This window comes from Aspergillus pseudotamarii, assembly GCF_009193445.1.
Source record: "Aspergillus pseudotamarii strain CBS 117625 unplaced genomic scaffold BDV38scaffold_30, whole genome shotgun sequence".
Classification (NCBI taxonomy): Eukaryota; Fungi; Ascomycota; class Eurotiomycetes; order Eurotiales; family Aspergillaceae; genus Aspergillus; species Aspergillus pseudotamarii.
The window spans coordinates 53,054-72,002 of NW_022475044.1; the positions used below are offsets into that span (position 1 = coordinate 53,054).

Here is an 18,949-nt window from a genome sequence, read left to right on the forward strand (position 1 = left end):
GGCTGTCTCTGATGAACCACAGACCCGACAGACGACCTCTAGATCGGTGGTGGTCTGTCCCCTCGTGAAGGTCACAAGGATGGGAGTGAGAACGAATGACAGTGGAAGTTAAATCGGCAAATGATTCCACCTAAGACCAATGATTGAAGGGTTAACTCCAAGGATAGAGTTACTGGTAATTTTCCCTTCTGGCCGAAAGAAAGATGGTGGAAGATTCGAAGGGGTGAATTTTTTTTTTGTAAAGGTGGGTAATTAATAACTCTATATCAAAAAAGGTAGGTGATAAAAGATCAAACACAAAAAAACAAAAATAAAAGGTTTAAAAATTATAGATAGATAAAAGTAAAGGAGGTGTGAACATGACAGTTTTATTTATCACGTCACAAAAAAGAACAAAAAAAAATATGATGATAAGAATAGAACTTGGGGGGAAAAGTTATAGAGACAATAAAAAAAAAGAAAAGGGCTCAGACCTTCTTCTGACGTCTCGTTTACGAAAACAGTGCATACACGTGCCTGAGGTGTGTATGTGGATATGTAAAATGAAGTGGTAGTAGTAGTAGTAGTAGTAGTAGTAATAGTCGTAGTAGTAGTAGCAGCAGGAAATGATGCGATGGAAGATACTTTTATTGCCCTTGTGAAAGGGGGAGGCGGTGGGTGAGATCAATTATGCTCAAAGAAAATAGTAGATATTAACGGGAATAAGATGGAAAGATGACAGGGATCCGAGGGACCTAGCGAGGAGAAAATGGGATAGGGTCGGACGACGATCTGGGTTTAATAAGGGAATTTAATATCACCGACACATTCGTGGGGAGAAGCTTCTTCGTGGTTGATTGAGGATCGGTGGACAGCGCGGGGTTTTGATTTCTTTAGTAGTGGAATGGCTAGTGGTGAAACTAATAGGGTCTTGTTGGTAGAAAACAAACCACTAGTCGCGGTTTGCTCCAGTCAGAGGCCTCGAAAGAAGGTAATCCATGGAGTGCAGCCGATCAGAGGGTTTATAAAAAAAAATAAGAAATTATGGACAAGTTGAATAACACACAAACCAATAAAAGAAATACGGTCAGTGGACTTACTTACGACGGGGCTGTCATAGGACGATACGGGAATGGAGTTTGTGGGTGGGGAGGAAAAGAGAGAGGGTTAAAAAAAAAAAAAAAAAAAAAAAAAAAAAAAAAAAGGAAGAAAAGAAAAAAATGGTAAAACGAAAACAAAAAAGAGAAGAATGAAATGACATGCACATGAAGTTGAAGTAGAAACTAATGAAATTCGGCCCTGTTTTAAAATGACAATCAATAATTAGAACCTGCAGCCGATGGGCGATAACAAGGAAAAAGGAAAAAATAAGATTAAGATTAAATGTAGTTATAGGATATCCTTAAAGGAAAATTAAAATATCGTAATTGAGAAACTGATTCAGGTGTGATATAAAAAGAAAAGGGCTCAACTGAAAACCACCTGTCTAACAGGGTTAATCAAGAGAAAGTAATGATCAATGATTATGAATGGAGGTGAGGTGGTGGACGTCAGTTAGCGTAGCAAATGCAGCGGAACAACCGGTTAAGTGGTTGATTTGAACTTGGATGGATCCTCAAATGACGATCCATCCAGAAGCTACTTTGTTTTATTTTCATTATTATATTATTCTATATTATATTATTCTATATTCTATTATTCTATTATTCTTTTTCTTTTTTTCTTTTACTTCCTTCCTTTCCTTCCCCTCGGTGTCTCCATCTCTTTTAGGACCCTGATATTACCGAACTTTCCCTCGTCTATGAATTAATCTATTTCCCTACCTATCCACCAGTATGAGATTTGTACTCGGTACCTACAACCAAATTACCTTACTGCCACACTATCAGGAAGAACCCCGATACTACTAGGTGCTAAGCACTGGGAATATGCCGCCGCTCCATGATTGGACGGAGAAACACTAGTTGCGGTGACTTGACTTGCCCGACATCACCGGTGATATTTCGCAAAAGTGGATCATGAGGTTGATAACAACGTTCGGTACTTCAACGATTGGCATTTTTTTCCCATGGCTATGACTCAACAAGATGCTTGAAGCAAGTGAAATAGCAAACAGCTCCATACCTCTTCTACTGTATATACTAGTAGTAGTAATAGTAGTAGTAGTAGTAGTATGGAACAACATCCAGGATTCGGAACGACCTTCCGGTCACATTGGATCCAATGCAAATGCCGAGCGGTGTTTGTTCGATTGGGGGCTGTGGGATCTTCGGTGATAGTGGTGGTAGTAGTGTGTCTCTAGGATAAGTCCTTCTTGGAATCCTCTTTTTTTTATAAAAAGAAGAAAAAACTCATTTTTATTTCTCTCCTTTCTTTGCCTTTGAATTTCTCTTTCCTTGGTTTTGTCTACGTGCGTCTCAACATCTCCACGGGATTAAGCCGAGGGCTCAGATCACAACTGTCTGTGCAGAACTCAACCATGAAAAACTCAGTCCGACAACATGTAATCTCCGTATTTGATAGGCACAGAGAAGAACACAATGAGGAATCGCCCGATCTGAATGCAACGTCCTCGATCTCCATGCAGTGGAAAGCGGCCACATGTCCCGACATGGATGACAAACGCTGGGGTGGAGCGACACTAAGCGGAAACTAACGCCGCTGTTGGGAACTTGAGATTCGCTCTAACAAGCTCACTAGTCTAGTTGCCATAGTCCGCTGGTCCTGCTTTCGGAAGAAGAGTACGAACTGGGTCTCTGCTAACTCCAACTAGAGTTAGAGACGACGACCCAAGGGGGGTTACACTTTTAGCAATCGATTCTAATCTAAAATCCTTTCGCGGTCCCTGTTACTTGCCGTCTTGCATGCAGCATACGAGTGCGGAGTAAGTGATACTCAGTATTACTCACTGGCTTAGAATTCCGGGTAACTTTGGGTGTCCCGCTTTACGAGAAAATAATGGGTTACCTAAACAAGCCCGAGGTGAGCTCTCTCCAGTGAACGCATCCCTATCCCCGTGTCCTATTGATGGTCGTATTCGATGATCGATCCAGGATTCCAGACCCATTTCCAGTGTCAAGTTAATGTTGAGCTATTCCGTAAGGCCTCCAATGATCGTGATACATCGCCAGTGCCTCAAAGAAGCAACGTTACGATGATCACGCTAGGATCGTGATTATGCGGATAGACATCCTCAATCACGTATAGATTGTACCCTACCATCCTATAACCTGCAATGCTATAACTCAAATACCATGAGCCACCGGGTAAGATAGTGAGATCAGACCACCACCGCGAGCAATCCTGGTCAGTGGGATGAACCGTCTGACGCCCGCTGGCCCATCCGGCCGGCACACCCATGCCCTCGGCTACCAGCTTCTCCAACCTGTCTGGTTGGAGCGATAATCCGCTTTTTGTTAATTTATCCTCTTCTCTTCTGTATGCGCATAGGGTTTGCCAATCGTCATGCTCAATTATCCACCATCTAGGATGAGTTCGATCCAACTAGAATCAGACTTGCATATGCTACCTCGGCTGTCGCTCCGAAGCCATTGCCCTCCCGGATGGCGTTGTGATTTGGTATTCGTCCGTGAGCTGCTTATACCTGCTACCTTAGGTACCTATCTTGGGTCGCTTGCTAGCGGTTGCCTCTCTCTCTCTCTCCCCCTCTCTGGTTACATCCCGCCCCGTTGCACATACTCCTCGGGTACCTGAATGCCGGGATGATTTATGTTTTACAACTATCCAGCCCAGTCAACCACCCATAGAGAGACATCCATCGGACTGGGGTTCGGAGTTCCGGCTCTTGATCCTAATCCCAGCGTGCTGGAATACCGCTTTTTCTCCCCCCGCCTCCCTCCCACCCAGTCAATTTACGCGGACAAACAGTTTGAAACGCAGCCAACAAAAATCAAATACAACCTAGACGAATGAATGCACGAAGACGGCCACAACAAAGAGAGTCGCCCCTGTACTTAGAGTTCTGATGTGATCACAGTCATGATCACATTCCAACTATCTACCGTTTAGATCGAGGAGGCTGATTGAATGTCGCCACTTTCATATAGTTCCTTTTTCCTAGCCTATGAGTGACTCCTATAAACGGGTAGCTCAACATCCACAGTCTTGGTACTCACTAGAAATCATGAGAGCTACACAGTAAGGTTAAAAGTGGGTGGATGCGGACCCCGGAGATTCTTCGGTGCCCTAACCGTCAGACAAGGATGAAGATTCGGTATAACCAATGCTAATATGATGTGGCCGATTACACGCCAAGGATCCTTCCAATGGTACGTTACTGTAGGTACCTGACATTGATCCCTATCAGAACCTATTTCAACACTGAGTAGGTACCGAAACGACACGTAAGTAACATACCTCATCACCAAACGTTAAATGATAGCTTCTGTCCAATAACACCACTATCACACACGCAGGGACCCCCATCGAACTAGCTTCTTAGTAGCTGATGGACTCCAGGAAGCAAACAAACTCCATTTCTACCGAGCATTTATTATGTATGTCCACATCATAAGCTAACGTTATCATCCCCCTGTATCCACTAATCAAAAAATCAACCCTAGTTTTTCTCAGCGCCTCGGGAACGAACAATGAAAAGCATACGGAAAAGTGGATTTAAAAAAAGAAAAGAAAAGAAAAGAAAAGAGAATAAAAGAAAAGGCTCACGGGACTTCTCCGTCCCCCTCCTAACATGATAGCCCAACCTTCAGCGGGGCGGACTAGTATTCGATGGCAGGCGGCCAATCGTCGAAAGTACTCCAGTAACCAGGTTCTGTCCCCTCTTGGCAAGGCGAGGGAGGGGGGGAAAGAAAAAAGAAAAGAAGAAAAGGGAAGAAAAAGAAAATAACTAAATTAACGAACGCACACACGCATTTTTCTGCCAATGACTCCACTCGGCCGCAGTACCCTATAATTGTATGAATTATTTCTACCGATATGTTGCAACGATGGTGGACATGATCTATTTAGTTTAGCAATAATTATCGATTGAGAGAGAGAGCGCGAGGCCCCTCCCCATCACACCATTTACATCCAATAATTGCTATCCCTTCCGCTGGTTGATCGCCTATTTTTATATATTTTTATATTGAATCTGTTTGGAGAATCCCTGTCTTTGTTGTTGTTTCTTCGCTGAATCATTGACTAGTCCCATTAGGCATCTAACGCAAGGCGTTTAGTTCACTACGTCGGTACGACCCGTGTCTCCATTCCACCATCTCTAACGATAACTAACTAGATCAAAGCTGCTGACTTCCGGTGGAAATCCGACTTGTCACTAATCACTAAGTTTTCCTCCGAGGCTGCTGCATCGACCTTGATATTATCATCCCAGTAGTCTGAGTATCTGAGTACACATACCTTTGTAAGATAATATCTATTCCTAAAATCAAATATCTTGATCCAAGGAGGGGGTAAAACAGAAGAAACAAACACCACATCTACATGCATCTGCCAAGTCCACTACGCACCTTTTTTTTTTTTGTTTCTTCTTTTCTTTTCTTTCTCTCCAAACGCTACGACGGAGTACACTTACCAAGTATTTCAACCCCAAGCGAAAGGTGGACTCCGGGTCCCCACAGCGGATGTCGTCTCTGTGGATCCCCCTCTCGTTAGGTGGACCATGGGACCGTCAACTGCTTTTCCCTACGGTGTTTTGGTCCTATCGCTGAACCGCGACGCAGACGTAGCCTGCAAAGCTATGGATGGTGATAAAGGATTGATGAGCGATGAAACTGGGTCCTCCTGACTGATTGTCTTATTAGTGTATGCATCTTGCAGAATTTTCTTTTTACTTTTCTTTTGCGTGTCCTGGTTTGCCTCTTTTTTTCTTTAAAAAAAAAAGGAAAAAAAAGAAAAGAAAAGAAAGGATTTTCAAATTATGCTTTTATTTCCTTTGGGTTTTGGGTTTGGGGGATTTTTTTCCCTTCGTATTTTTGCTTTTGCTGGCTTTTTTGTTGACAAGTAAGTGCATATATGGAGTCTGTATGTATGATTGATTGATTCTTGTAGTGTCAGTTAGTTTGATGGTGGCTGTTTGTGGATTGGTTCGTTCATTCATTCATTGTTTTCTATCGGCCGATGATTGTTTTGTATACTTCTTTTCATTATTAAACTCGGCAGCAAACTGGGATTGTGTCTGCTGGTCTGCTTCTTTTCCACAGCCACTCACTACTACTGCTGCTATTGCTACTGCTACCACTACTGCTACTACACCACACACACGCATACCTAATATCCGCCTGCACCTGTAACCTTGGGCCCGTGTCCTGAGCCTTTACCCTTCCATCCACCCCGTAATCGGCGCCCAGTACGTAAACCCAATGCAGGTGTTGCTTCATCACCAAATCCCGATTGGAAGAGGGGTCCGCCTCTCAACCCGTGGAGTTGAGACGTTTCGTCCGTTCTAAACCCTTCCCCGTCATTTAAGGTGGCCCGCCAAAGGGTCCGAAGCGATGCGTTCCACTCCTCAAGGGATCGCAGTCGATCCACGTCACTAGCGCTTTCCACGACGACCGTTCCATTTTCTTGGTCAATTTTGGCGTTCAGCTTCTTGTCCAGGATCAGGAAACTCAAAATGTCCTGTACCTCTTGGATGGAGATTTTAATGTGCTTGGAGATGAACGCCAGCGTAAACCGCGTGTAGGGTGCGATCAGCTTGAGGACTGCCTTGGTCCGCATGTTTCGGCTGACCTCGTCGATGTTTTCTGCGATGAAGGGATCCGCCAGGACATCAGGGTTCTTGCTCAGGACCGCTTCGTATGCGTGGATATCGTCGCGCTGGAAGGCATCGACTAAATCGGTCATGGCCGAAATGCGGGGGTCGCTCTTGTAGGGCTTGGTCTCTTGCGAATAGAACGGGTTGATGTCAGATTTCATCAGCATGGTGGTCAGCACCAGATACTTAAGAACCTGGATACGTTGCATCGAACCAGCCTCGTCGTAGTTCCGGAACGACTCAAAGAAATCGCTCTGCGCTTCTTCCCAGTTTTCCTCGCTCATGTGCATCTTCCCTCCACATTCCCGGATAATTCCCATGATCTTAGGATGTGGCACCGCTGACCGCACACGGAGAGCGCGCTGATACAGGGCCTTGAGTCGCTTATTGTTCTTCGTCTCGGCGTACATTTGAATTTCCAGTGCGTATAATTCCAGGAGATATGTTCCTTTGCTGGGATCATCCGACCCATCTTCCCGTTGGCATGCCCGATGCAACTCCCGCACCTTCTTGCTCAGTTGACCGTACTCCTTGCGTTCTAGCCATAGGCGGGCCAGTTTAATATTGGTCTTCAGCCACAGACGCTCGTTATTTGTGTTCTGGAACGAATGTAGTGTCAACGAATAAAACTCTTCCATGCACTGGTAGGCCTTGTCGTCATCCGAGCCTTTCTCAATGTAATCCAGCATGTTGTTGATAGACTTTTCGGAATAGTTTCGTGTGACGGCCGACTTGACGTAGGTAAGAAGTTCTCTGTAGTGCTCAACCGCCTAGAGCAGTCAGCAAGGCATCCAGTGCATGGAGGGCACCAAAGAAAGACCTACATCGCTGTATCGTCCGAGTTTGAATTCCAGCTTTATGGCTTGCTTGAGACCTTTAAAACCCCTTGATATCATCAGCGGCCTGCCCAGCCAACCCGAAAAGTGCAATTTCTAGTTACCAATCGCCTTTCTCTTGCTCCAGGGCCGGTACCTCCAGAAACTCGTCGATCGCTTCCTCCGGGTTATCTATTTTCATTTGTTTGGCGTTGTAGTATTTATTCTCGATCCCGATGTCTCCTGACTCGTCGTCGTCCGCATCTTCGTACTCAAAGTCATAACTAGCAGGAGTCAACCGCACGTTCCCAGGGCTATTGTATCAGGCGGGAGATACACACTCTTCGTCGCCAGAATCTTGCATGAAGTCATCGTCAGACATTTTGGGGTAGCTTTGTGAGGTTCTTTATTTCGTGGTCTCGGGTATTTCTCGTCTGTCGGTAGTATGGATATGAATATTGGTGAAGGTCAAGGGATTTCGTAAGGATGCACGTGAGATTCGTTCAGTTGTTGTTTGTTGTTGAGGTAGATAATGGAGGTTGAGAAGAGACACAATGGAGCTTGTTGGCAGCCTATCGGAGGCCGGGGCTGTCAACCACCTTCCTTCTCTACGTTCCCCGCGCTACGGCTGGCTTAGTCCAAGGTCGATGGGTCCGACCGTACTTTTTCAATCTTTCTCGATCTGGAATTGATCTGGAATTGATCTGGAACTTATTTGCAGTGTCTCATTGCTGTGATTATCTAGACCTGATTGATAATCTATAAGTTATTATTCATGTTTTTCGTCTGAACTGGCCGAACATCCACATGGCACGTGAGACTCGATGTCGCACCATGTACGTTGATGCGTATACTATGAAATATATATATTTATGCCGCGCCACTAGATATCGCACACGACAGAAAAGTATCGTCGATCACAAAATCCCAAAATAGACCAACGATGTAGAGTACAGTCCTCGTTACAGTGTAGTTCCTATAGAATATCTACGGGCTGAAAATATTTGTATATAATCGTTGAAATACGACGAGGAAATCTGAACAAATGTTGTGTCACTGCCTTAAAAAAAATGATTGTAACATAGAAGGATTGCATGGAGTCCGTCGGCTAGACTGTGATTTCTTCATCGTTGAGTGTTATCATGGTGGTAGGCTATGTTTTCTAAATTTATAACCTCAGGTTAAGACAGTGGGGACGCGGTATCAATTGAGCGCACCGCAGTCATGATGACGGCATCGAAGAAGTCTAGAAAGCAATTGCGATGAAAGTTTAACCTCTTCGTTTCTGTCCTGTTATAATGTGAGTACATAAACGTTATACAAGCCATGTAGTACTAAGCATTGGGATATATATGCATTGTAGCGAAGTAAAAGGTCAAATGAGTGAGACAAAGCCATTCTTTAGTTTGAAGCTTGTCCAAGTAGGTACCAGAGGACAAAAACCCCATAAATGGAGCACATGCGGATACTACAACCACCGAGATTCAACCAACAACAAGAATGCAACGCAGTTTTGATGTCCAGCGTGTGGCGTGTCTTATGAGTACTGAGCAATCTTTGAGGTTCAGGCACTTGGCGAGGCGAAATTAGACCTGAGTCCTTGGCAGATGAGGATCGTCTCATTCGCTGACCCTTTCAAGGTCCGATGACATCGTCTGCACGGCCCATGACCGGTGGCTTTGCTTCCCTCACCACCAATGCCACAAACTCCTCATTTGCTTATCACTGAAGTGCAAAAATTATTCTTTGTCCCACATTCTCTTATATATTCTAGATATATACGTCGGTGTCGACCCCAGACCGAATTGATCGCATCCCTTCCACACCCCTTATCGCTAGCCCTCGCGCATACCGTACCAAATTTCTTGAATACTATCCTCTCACGATGGGTTTGTGCGGACGTCAGACGGTTGTCCGCCGGAAGATGGTGCTGCTGTTAGTAAAATCTGCGACTTTTCTATCACCCGGAGGACAGGGATCTAACTATTGAACTAGAGGCGACGGTGCTTGTGGCAAGACTTCGGCCTTGAACGTGTTCACAAGAGGGTAATAATCGTATCCCATCCTTTCTTATGATTTCCGCTAATCCTTGCTACATAGGTTTTTCCCAACAGTATAGTAAGATACACACTCTTTCCACGTGGTTATACGCTCTGCGATGTTGACTTCGCGACTCCCACTTAGTGAGCCGACTGTTTTTGGTGCGTGCTAGCCCCTTCCTAACTAATACTTCGCGTTTGCTAACCTTGATCCCTCCAGAAAACTATGTCCACGGTAATCGCTTCCACCCCTTCCATGTCCGATACGTATATTCATACCTCTCTAGATATCTTTGTCGACAACGTACACATGGAATTATCGCTCTGGGATACCGCCGGCCAGGAGGAATTTGACCGATTGCGTGCGCTGTCGTATGAGGACACACATGTGATTATGCTCTGTTTTAGTGTGAGGAACCCTTGCGCCCCAATATTGGTGAATATCAACTAAATACTCGAATGCAGGTTGACAGCCCGGATTCATTCGAGAACGTCGCAAGCAAATGGGTCGACGAGATTTCAGAGAACTGCCCCGGTGTGAAGATGGTCCTCACAGCGCTCAAGTGTGACTTGCGGAAAGACGAATTTGAGAACCCTAACCCCAATGCTATTACGTACGAGCAAGGCCTAGCGAAGGCAAAGGAGATCGGTGCTGTGAAGTACCTGGGTAAGTACCGTTGATGCCCTGCGGTTTTGGTCGAGTGAGTCTTATTAACCATCCAATGACAGAATGCTCTGCCGTTCAGAATCGCGGCATTATGGAGACTTTCTACGAAGCAGCCAAGGTCGCCCTTGAAGTCAAAGCCCAAGGATCGAACGGGTCCAAGGAAGGCTGTGTCATCCTGTAAACGGTTCGCCCGTTGCTGCTCCTAGCTTCTTTTGACGGTTTCAATCGTTTGTCCGTATACCCTTTGATTTGCTTCTTGTCCGTTGCGCCATTTAGGACTGTCCAATACGAGCTTCGAAAGTCCCAAGCCTACCGCGACTGATCTTCTTTATTACCATGCCAGCTCTTCAGCCTATATGTGTGGCTATTGCATTCTTCTCTTCTTTATATATACTTTTCTGCATCCCCTTTTCTAATTATGTACGCTTAATGTTCTGGAAAAACACGAACTGACCCAGCTTGGAATGGACTCGGGCAATCATGCCTTACTCGACTGGATCTTTCTATTGCCTGGTATCGTGTTCCTGGGTCAAAACAGAAGACAGGGAGAACCGGGTCTGTTTATTGCTATTGCTAGACATGCGAATGTGTACTATCTACCAATTGATGACTCTAATTTTTGGTTTCCAGCCGGATAGCATAAGCTACACAGCTCAGAAGCTCTATCTGTACAAACACACCAACCAACCCTTCTAATCCACTCCAAGCACATCCTCCTCCGTAATCCTATACACGCCCTCAATCTTCTCCCCCTTCGCACCTTCACCACAAGCAAAATCCTGATTCACCCTCCCCACAAACGCCCTCACAAAGCGCTCCGCAACCTCCCCAACCTCAACCCCAGACACCCCCTGCGCTTCCAAACTCGTCGCCTCCCTCCCCTCAAGCCCGCACGCCACAATCTGCTTAAACCACCACATCGGCTCCTCCGTCACATTAAATCCAATCCCATAACTACTAATATTCCGCCGCAGATGCACCCCCACCGCCGTGACCTTCTTCGGCACTCCCTCCCCACTCACCGGCGGCACCCACACCCCCGGATCCTCCGTGATTAATCCCCGGACCCCATACCCGCGCAACACATCCACAACACTATTCTCCAGTACCCGGATATGGCATCTCGGCGTGAGCCCCAATCGCCGCAAGTCGAGGATCGTATACGCTACCATCTGCCCGGGGCCATGGTAGGTCGTCTGCCCGCCGCGGAGCGTGGGTTGGTACTCTGCGCCGTTGGCGGAGGTGAGGAGTGAGCGGATCGGCTCAAGCGCCGGGGGTAGTGAGAGGTGTGCTGTGGGGCTTGTGTTGGAGGGAGGGAGGTCACGGCGGCCCGTTGTGTAGACGGGGTTCGGGGTGAAGGTTATGATGGTTGGGTCCGGGGGTTGTATGGGGTTTATGCTTGGGAGCGTATCTTTGGGAATGAGCTTTTTGTGGGCGAGGAGGCGTGTCGTGAGGGTTTGTTGGAGGTTGGAGACTCGTGTGAAGGATGTTATGTCTGGGATGTGGAGGTGGGCGAGACGCATTTTGGTGGTGGTGGTGGTTTTTGTTTTTTGGGTGATGTGGTATGTCTGTCTATGAGTGCATTGCCTGGGTGTGTGCAATTGAGGGCTTGTTGGCTAGCTTGGAGTCGTGGTGGTGGTGGTCTTGTTGTATTTGGAGGTTGATGGGCATTACTGGTAGGTTTGATTGTATTGATGGATGTGGAGTATGTAGTATTGGGGCGTGATCATGTGATCGATGATGTCGATAATTATTGGTGATCAGTTTTAGTACGAGGGTTGAGTGAATTTTGTTTTTATTACTTTATGGCCGGTAGTGGTTTGTGTCTGATAGGTACTTTTTTTTTGTCTCTTTTGATCCCTGTACTGTGTATGCCTTATGAAGTCTGTAACGTTTAAATGGCCCAGTCATGATCTTAACTCCGGCTATATAGATCACCGACTGGCAGAATGCTAGAGCTATCGCATGAGGTATCGCAGTGATATTGTCATATTGTACACATGCGGGAAAAGAAAGGCTTCAATACATGTCAATTATAAATGTATCAAATTGTCAGCCACTCGATAATATTCCATGTTGGTACTGCCGAGGGAAAGTGGACTCATCGCGACATGAAAAACTACAGCTATTGCGACTCCAAGGTCCCATTGACCAGCGGCGCAGGTTGGCCTTCACCTTCCAGGACAACCTGCCAGTCCCGTACGCCTCCTTTCCAGTCGGCAATCCGACCCTCACGTACCCGGACGGTGACCACCCGGACGTCACCGTCGATGGAGATACTGGGCCTCCGTTGGCCGGGTTGTTGTTGCTGCTGCTGGCCAAAGAGTCCCATTTCTTCCTCGAAAGTGTTGTTCTCCAGATGCTGCTCTTTGCACCAAGCTTCCTCCTCAGAGCCAGGTTCCAGGACACGAGCCGAACCGGCGATGGTGGTAGAGATACTTGATAATGCGCTTGTGTTTAGATTCAACAGAAGGCTGGCCAAGGACGAACGGGTCGCAGCCGGAGGCGGGGATCCGTCGCGCTGACCTCCGGGGTTGGGTGCACGGGTGGGCGGACGGTGTGACACCCAATCGTGGACAAGCAGGGAAACTCGGGGATTGGTCAAAAGATGGTTGGTCTTGCGAGAGGAGGGATTTGTGGTCATGATAATCGTGGGGTACTGGTCGTAAGGTGTCGAGGGCAGGTAGGTATAGGACATGAGAGAGACATGAGGGGTCAGGCCGTCACATGTTGCCAGATGAAGCTACCGAGAGTCAGTCGTTGTCTCCATAGGATAACCAAAGATCAAAATAAATCAATTTGTAGAGCAAAAACCTACAAATCGTGAATTCTTCAAGCATGCAATGACCTCTTGGGGCAGCGTGGTTGCCACATGCGGATGAGTTGTCGAGGCTGATGCCTCATATGAGAGGGGAGGGTTCACGGTATCCGTCATAGCGTCAGCACAGCGTATACGACACTAGTCTTATAACGTTGTACAATGTTCACACAGAAGTTCCGATCGTCGATCCTAGCTGTCGATACAGGCTGAGCCGCTAAAGAGAGGGAAAAGCGAGCGTTGTTCCCATGAAGCTGTGGCGGGGATTCGACGGTCGTAACCGCATTGAGCCGGAAACACTAGTCCGCTTTGGTTCGGATCGAGCTCGGGCCATTTGGCGGTTGCTGCTTTCCCTTCGACGTCATCGGGTATTGAGCTCTTTATGGACAGTAATACTTCGGAGTAATTAGTAGTACTATAATACGGAGAACTCAGCACTAGTAATTATCCCCTTACGTCGAGTAGACATACTCCCGCAGATCCAAAGTGGCTTACAAAGTAGTTTGCCCCCGATATGTTTGAAATTAATAGACGTGGAGCAGGATAAGGGTCGTTTTCGTCATAATAACCTAAGTTATGGAGCAATCCACATTGTAGATCAGCGAGAACATAGCAAATTACAGAGCATTCCCGTTGGGTATGAGCGAACCGATAATGTCGGAGATGTTGTTCGATTGTGGGCTGGATCATACGTTTCTAAACATGGACTGCAATTGGTGACGTTGTTCCTCTAAGTAGCCCAATCCGTAAGTGTGGCTGTACTAGCTGCTAAGGTATGTATGTACTAGTAGTAAGTAGTATTGGGTGTCGTGACTGCTAGAGTCAAGACTCCTTCCCCGCACTCAAGCTGCTTCCCCAGCTTTTCGCCTTCGACCTTCTTCCACTTCCCATCCTATCAGCTCTTCCATCTTCTGCTATCCGTGTGTCACTTAATTTACTAACTCTGCAACCTGTCACGATCCGTGGGCAGTATCCGGCAGCCATCGTCTGGATTTACTCTTCTCCGCCTGATCATCGCTGACGAACAACTAACTGTTCTCATTTGATTCGAGTGTAACTCCTGCAACACCTCCCTTTTTAACCGTTCGGCAAGCCATCGCGTGTCGACAGCAACCTTACCCCTGTCTTTCGTCTGTGCTTCCCCATTCTTCCCCTCTCTTAAATCCCCTCTTGTGTTCTTTTCATAGCTGTGTCGACTCGTCGTATCGCTGTTGTCAACTCGGTTCGCTGCTAAACGACTGTTGTGGTTGTCCTGTTTTCGAAAGTTGCCCTTTTTTTTTCTGTTCTGCTAGAAGCATTTGTCTCAGCATTTCTTTTTGTCTGCACAGCATTTATTTTGTATACGATAAACAAGCATGCTCGCACCACGCATTTTCCGACCGGTGTCCTCACTGGTCCGGCCTTTGAGCTCCTCTGCTACTGCCTACCGCGCTCCCTCCATTCGTGACATCACCCCCACTTCAGCCGAGGAATTTGCTGCGCGTCAGAAGGAGTTTCGCGAGAATTTGGAGGTAGCTCGCAAAAAGAAAGAACAGCAAGAGAGTCAGTCTGTCGATGCCTCTGCTTCTGCCTCTGCCTCATCATCCCCTGTGTCCCGTGATCGCTTCCGTGAGTACGCTACCGCTCCCACTGCTCCGGGTGCGAGCAATGCGAGCAGTAACTATAGCCCTGCTGTCTTTGACGCTGCCCAAGTTCTTGATAATAAGGCATTGGGCTCACTTTCTACCCACCGTATTCTAGGAGAGGAACATCAGCTAGAAGTCAATCAATTGCCTAAGCGCGGTCCCTTGTCTTCGCTCATCTACGGAACGAAGGAAGGCCAGCAACTCGACAAGGATATCGAACGCTCGTTCTCCCAAGTCCTCGCTCGCGGCAAATACGTCCACTCGATCGTCTTCCACGAGGTCAAGCCCGATAGAGTAGACGAATATGTTGATCTGGTAGGGCAGTGGTATCCCCGCATGGCCGGCACTGAGGAAAACAAGGTGAATCTGGTGGGAAGCTGGCGGACGCAAGTGGGGGATAATGACACTTTCGGTATCTCCAATCAAGCTCGACCCTTTCCTGACCCCTCACATGCCTTGTCTGTGAATTCGGAATGCTAATACTAGTTCTGCAGTCCATATCTGGGAGTACCAACGGTATGAGGGCTATCATGCGTCCCTCCACAACATCTCCCGCCATCCGGAGTTTCCTGAATTTGACCGCAAGCTGAAGAGCTTGATCAAGAGCAAGAAGACATCACTGATGCAGGAATTCTCGTTCTGGCCAACGACCCCACCCCGACGACTGGGCGGCCTTTTCGAACTCCGATCCTACACGCTTCACCCCGGTAACCTCTTGGAGTGGGAATCGCACTGGCGAACGGGCCTCAGGGCTCGGCGCGAAGTCATGGAGGGAGTCGGTGCCTGGTTCGTTCAAATTGGTGACTTGAACACTGTGCACCACCTCTGGCAATTTGCGAACCTCGAAGAACGCAAGATTTGCCGGGAGCAGTCATGGGGTATCGAAGGATGGGCAGAGACGGTGCACAAGACTGTCCCTCTCATCCAAAGCATGCAGAGCCGGATTCTGATTCCTATGCCATGGAGCCCTGTTGGCTAAGTGCATTGCACCCCATAGTCCAGTCGATTTGCGATGACAGGTAAGGTCCTCGGGGAACGCCCAGTGCACGCCAAATACTCTGCCGAAGGAAACCAAGCATCAAGGTTGTGGATGGACCGAGATCAATGGGGCGCAAATACACTGCATGGTTTGGAGAACAGAGTCCGCCGATCTCTGGGGGAAGAATGTAACGGTTGCTCCAAGTTTCGGGCATTATTTACGGAGTACGGAAAGCTTGGTCGCTCCACTATCCACTATCGAATTTCAACTAAAGCAGCCATAGGGCTCTTAGTGTATCCAACCCGCACTAGCATTATCGTCATATCATTTCTCTTTGTATCTAGAAATTTATTTGAGAACATTTGTTCCCCCAGTCTTTGCCCCAAGTTTCCATGTGTCACATAACTTCTTGCCCGATGGACTTCATATGCTGCCTCGGGTTGCTACTAACATGCTTTCCCTACCCCTCTTTTTTCTGCAAATGATGAATGACGATCACGAAAGTGACCATGTCCTGTGGGATGCACAGCGGTCTTGGGAGATGACCCGGTCCTCCCAACAAAAATACACCCAGCGAATGAAAGGACACACGTGGGTTGCCGAAGCCAGCAGAATTTCTCCACCAACTTCAATTCTGACGACTCTCGTAGTTTCGACGCTCGGGTTGTTTTGCGACTCCCCGCGCGGCATTTCTGCTAAATAGCGATTTTTGACCGGCAGAAAAAAAAAGTAATTAATACCTACTAAAAATTTAGTACTAAAAGGGAACATCAATCAACAAGAGCTGCGCGTATCCTGTTTTTCTTTCGTCTCGCTCGTATTTCGCTTCTTCCTTTTCTCTTTGGCTTCCTTCTCTGCCTTTTAAGTCTTTTCGACAGCCCAACAACTAGTCCCAGACCTTCCCTTGTCTCTAGTCCTGTCCTACCCCCTTTCGGAGTGACACATTGCCTTACTGTCCTTAATTTCACCGCTATCTTTGTAAAGCCCCAAGGCCCCCAGCGAAAAAATCAAAGTCTTTCTTCCCACCGTACTCTTCGTAGCCGGACGGACAAGAAGAGTCTCTCCCTGGAAACAAGACCAACGCAACATGGTGTACATCCGGCAGCATCAACTGCCCAAATTGCGGGAATACCGCTATGCGGGAGTCGACCATTCGCTAATAAGCCGATATGTCCTGAAACCATTCTATAACAATGTCGTGATCAAGTGTTTCCCCATGAGCATGGCGTGAGTAGTGACGCTTCTTCATTCCAACCGGTATCCAGCCTGGCTAACAGCCTGCTTGCCTTAGTCCTAACGCCGTAAGTCTTTAATTCTCCGGCTCATGGCAAGAACAGGGAATAACTGAAGACTGGTAGATCACCTTAACTGGCTTCTTCTTTGTGGTAATTAACTTCCTCACGATACTATGGTACAACCCTACTCTAGACCAAGACTGTCCGTCTTGGGTTTATGCCAGCTGCGCCGTGGGATTGTTCTTGTACCAGACCTTTGATGGAGTAGACGGTATTCAAGCGTACGGGCCTCTACTCATTTGTTGATAGTTATACGACGCTAATCCTGTCATAACAGGCGGAGAACTAAGCAAAGTGGTCCTCTAGGCGAGCTGTTCGACCACAGTGAGGCAAACCTACCTTTGTATGGCAAACCAGCGCTAATTCATCTTTCAACATATAGGCGTCGATGCGTGTAACACTGCTTTGGGAGTGTTGATCTTCTGTGCGGCCATGAATTTTGGCCAGTCATGGGCTACTGTTGTGACTCTTTGGGGATGTACGTTGAATTCCTTGCCGGGAGACAATTTCAAGGGAACTAACGTGAAACAGCAACCATGACATTCTATGTTCAGACCTGGGATGAGTACTACACCCAAGTGCTTACTCTCGGCATTATCTCTGGTCCCGTGGAAGGTGTTCTGACGCTTTGCCTTGTCTTCGGCCTCACGGCTTACATGGGAGGCGGTAGCTTCTGGCATCAGTCAATGCTGGAGACCGTCGGTGTTCCCAAGTTGGATACCATCCCGGAGCAGCTGTATGACATGCCTTTTACGCAGTGGTATCTGGTCTACGGCGCGATTGTGCTCTTCTTCGCCACTGGATCGAGTATTGTGCATGTCATGCAAATTCGGAGAGAGCGTGGGCAAGACCCCATTGCGCCGCTCTTTGGTCTCCTTCCTCTTGTTGCGGTGTGGGCGTTCGTGCCGGCTTATCTCTATCTGCAACCGACTATCTTGGAGAACCACATGGTCCCATTTGCCCTTTACGTGGGTCTGGTCAACGCATACGCGGTGGGAAGGATGATCACTGCACACCTGGTCAAGGCCAGTTTCCCATACTTCAACGTGCTTCTTTGCCCTCTTGCACTTGCTGTGCTTGACAGCGCTGGGCCTGTGTTCGGTCTGTGGCCCAGCGCACTTGGCGGCGGTGACGGTCAGATTGCATTCATGTACGCATGCCTCGGTCTGGCGATTGGTGTTTATGGAAGCTTTATCGTAAGTTCCTCATGTCCCCACATGTTCCTTTGCTCGATACTCATCAGACAACAGTTTGACATTATCACCACGATATGTGACTACATAGACATCTGGTGCCTCACTATCAAGCACCCCTATGTTGAGAAGCAAACCGCGAATGGTCAAGTTGATGCAGTTGAGAAGAAGATGAGCTGAGAGATAGTGTCAAGATTTCAATTGCATGTCAACTATGCGAAGAACTTCCATGGTGGGTGGGTATGTCATAAACAGGTGGGAGAGTTTCTTCGTTCTGATTTTAGTTCGCTAGATTCATGTTTCGGGTCAAGGCATTGGAGCATTGGGTTGGCCTTCTGCGAATTGGCGTCAAGCTGTATAAAAAAGACCAAAAATGCCGGGCCATTCATCCTGAGATGCAGATGGGCTGGAAACCTTTGTGTCACATGTGATGTCTAAATGTTTGATTAGTTTAGTTGATAGAAAATACTACCTTAATGTTGTAACGTTATATTGGGGAAAAATGTCGAATGTCTGGTTGCCAGATCGGGTCAAGGATCCATGGGACGAGAGGGACCGTACAGTACAGTACGTGGAGATAGAAGGGAGAGGAATGACGATGGCGATAATGTGATTGCTCTGGAAGAGTCCATTCCGGAAAGGACCTTTGGGACCTCGTGAGGTAAGCAGAAATGCGGCTGCTGATTGGGGGAGATTCGAAACGGTACGGGGTAAAGCTGCCGGACACGCCAAGATTCCTGAAAGGAGTAGTGTTAGCGAGGGCTTGAGCCCTATTTTCCCAGAAAGGGCCAGTGGGTTGAACG

At 47.4% G+C, this 18,949-nt stretch overlaps 5 protein-coding genes across 5 annotated transcripts; 3 read left to right on the forward strand and 2 right to left on the reverse strand.

Moving 5' to 3' along the window:
* Positions 1 to 6,094: 6,094 nt before the first annotated feature.
* Positions 6,095 to 8,173, reverse strand: BDV38DRAFT_98440 (putative COP9 signalosome subunit 2 (CsnB)). Its single transcript, XM_032064223.1, has 4 exons — positions 7,872 to 8,173; positions 7,656 to 7,814; positions 7,540 to 7,600; positions 6,095 to 7,485 (listed from the first exon to the last, which is right to left on the reverse strand). The coding sequence occupies exons 1-4, from the start codon at positions 7,910 to 7,912 to the stop codon at positions 6,229 to 6,231; spliced, it is 1,518 nt and encodes a 505-aa protein (XP_031913037.1). The 5' UTR covers positions 7,913 to 8,173; the 3' UTR covers positions 6,095 to 6,228.
* A 1,014-nt stretch (positions 8,174 to 9,187) lies between these two features.
* On the forward strand, positions 9,188 to 10,559 carry rho3 (Rho family GTPase RHO3). Its single transcript, XM_032064224.1, has 8 exons — positions 9,188 to 9,465; positions 9,526 to 9,576; positions 9,631 to 9,648; positions 9,715 to 9,731; positions 9,790 to 9,804; positions 9,857 to 9,978; positions 10,035 to 10,236; positions 10,299 to 10,559. The coding sequence occupies exons 1-8, from the start codon at positions 9,416 to 9,418 to the stop codon at positions 10,415 to 10,417; spliced, it is 594 nt and encodes a 197-aa protein (XP_031913038.1). The 5' UTR covers positions 9,188 to 9,415; the 3' UTR covers positions 10,418 to 10,559.
* Positions 10,560 to 10,928: 369 nt separating this feature from the next.
* BDV38DRAFT_271595 (putative pyridoxamine phosphate oxidase) lies at positions 10,929 to 13,171 on the reverse strand (the record flags this gene model as incomplete). Its single annotated transcript, XM_032057343.1, has 3 exons — positions 10,929 to 11,804; positions 12,389 to 12,979; positions 13,055 to 13,171. 3 exons carry the CDS (start codon positions 13,169 to 13,171, stop codon positions 10,929 to 10,931), a joined length of 1,584 nt encoding a protein of 527 aa, XP_031913039.1.
* Positions 13,172 to 13,848: 677 nt separating this feature from the next.
* Positions 13,849 to 16,013, forward strand: BDV38DRAFT_247779 (NIPSNAP family protein). Its single transcript, XM_032054690.1, has 2 exons — positions 13,849 to 15,091; positions 15,174 to 16,013. Exons 1-2 carry the CDS (start codon positions 14,410 to 14,412, stop codon positions 15,656 to 15,658), a joined length of 1,167 nt encoding a protein of 388 aa, XP_031913040.1. The 5' UTR covers positions 13,849 to 14,409; the 3' UTR covers positions 15,659 to 16,013.
* Positions 16,014 to 16,416: 403 nt separating this feature from the next.
* BDV38DRAFT_247786 (aminoalcoholphosphotransferase) lies at positions 16,417 to 18,728 on the forward strand. The gene is made up of 7 exons (XM_032054691.1): positions 16,417 to 16,885; positions 16,950 to 16,959; positions 17,017 to 17,174; positions 17,231 to 17,277; positions 17,336 to 17,431; positions 17,485 to 18,149; positions 18,204 to 18,728. The coding sequence occupies exons 1-7, from the start codon at positions 16,746 to 16,748 to the stop codon at positions 18,324 to 18,326; spliced, it is 1,239 nt and encodes a 412-aa protein (XP_031913041.1). The 5' UTR covers positions 16,417 to 16,745; the 3' UTR covers positions 18,327 to 18,728.
* Positions 18,729 to 18,949: the final 221 nt, after the last annotated feature.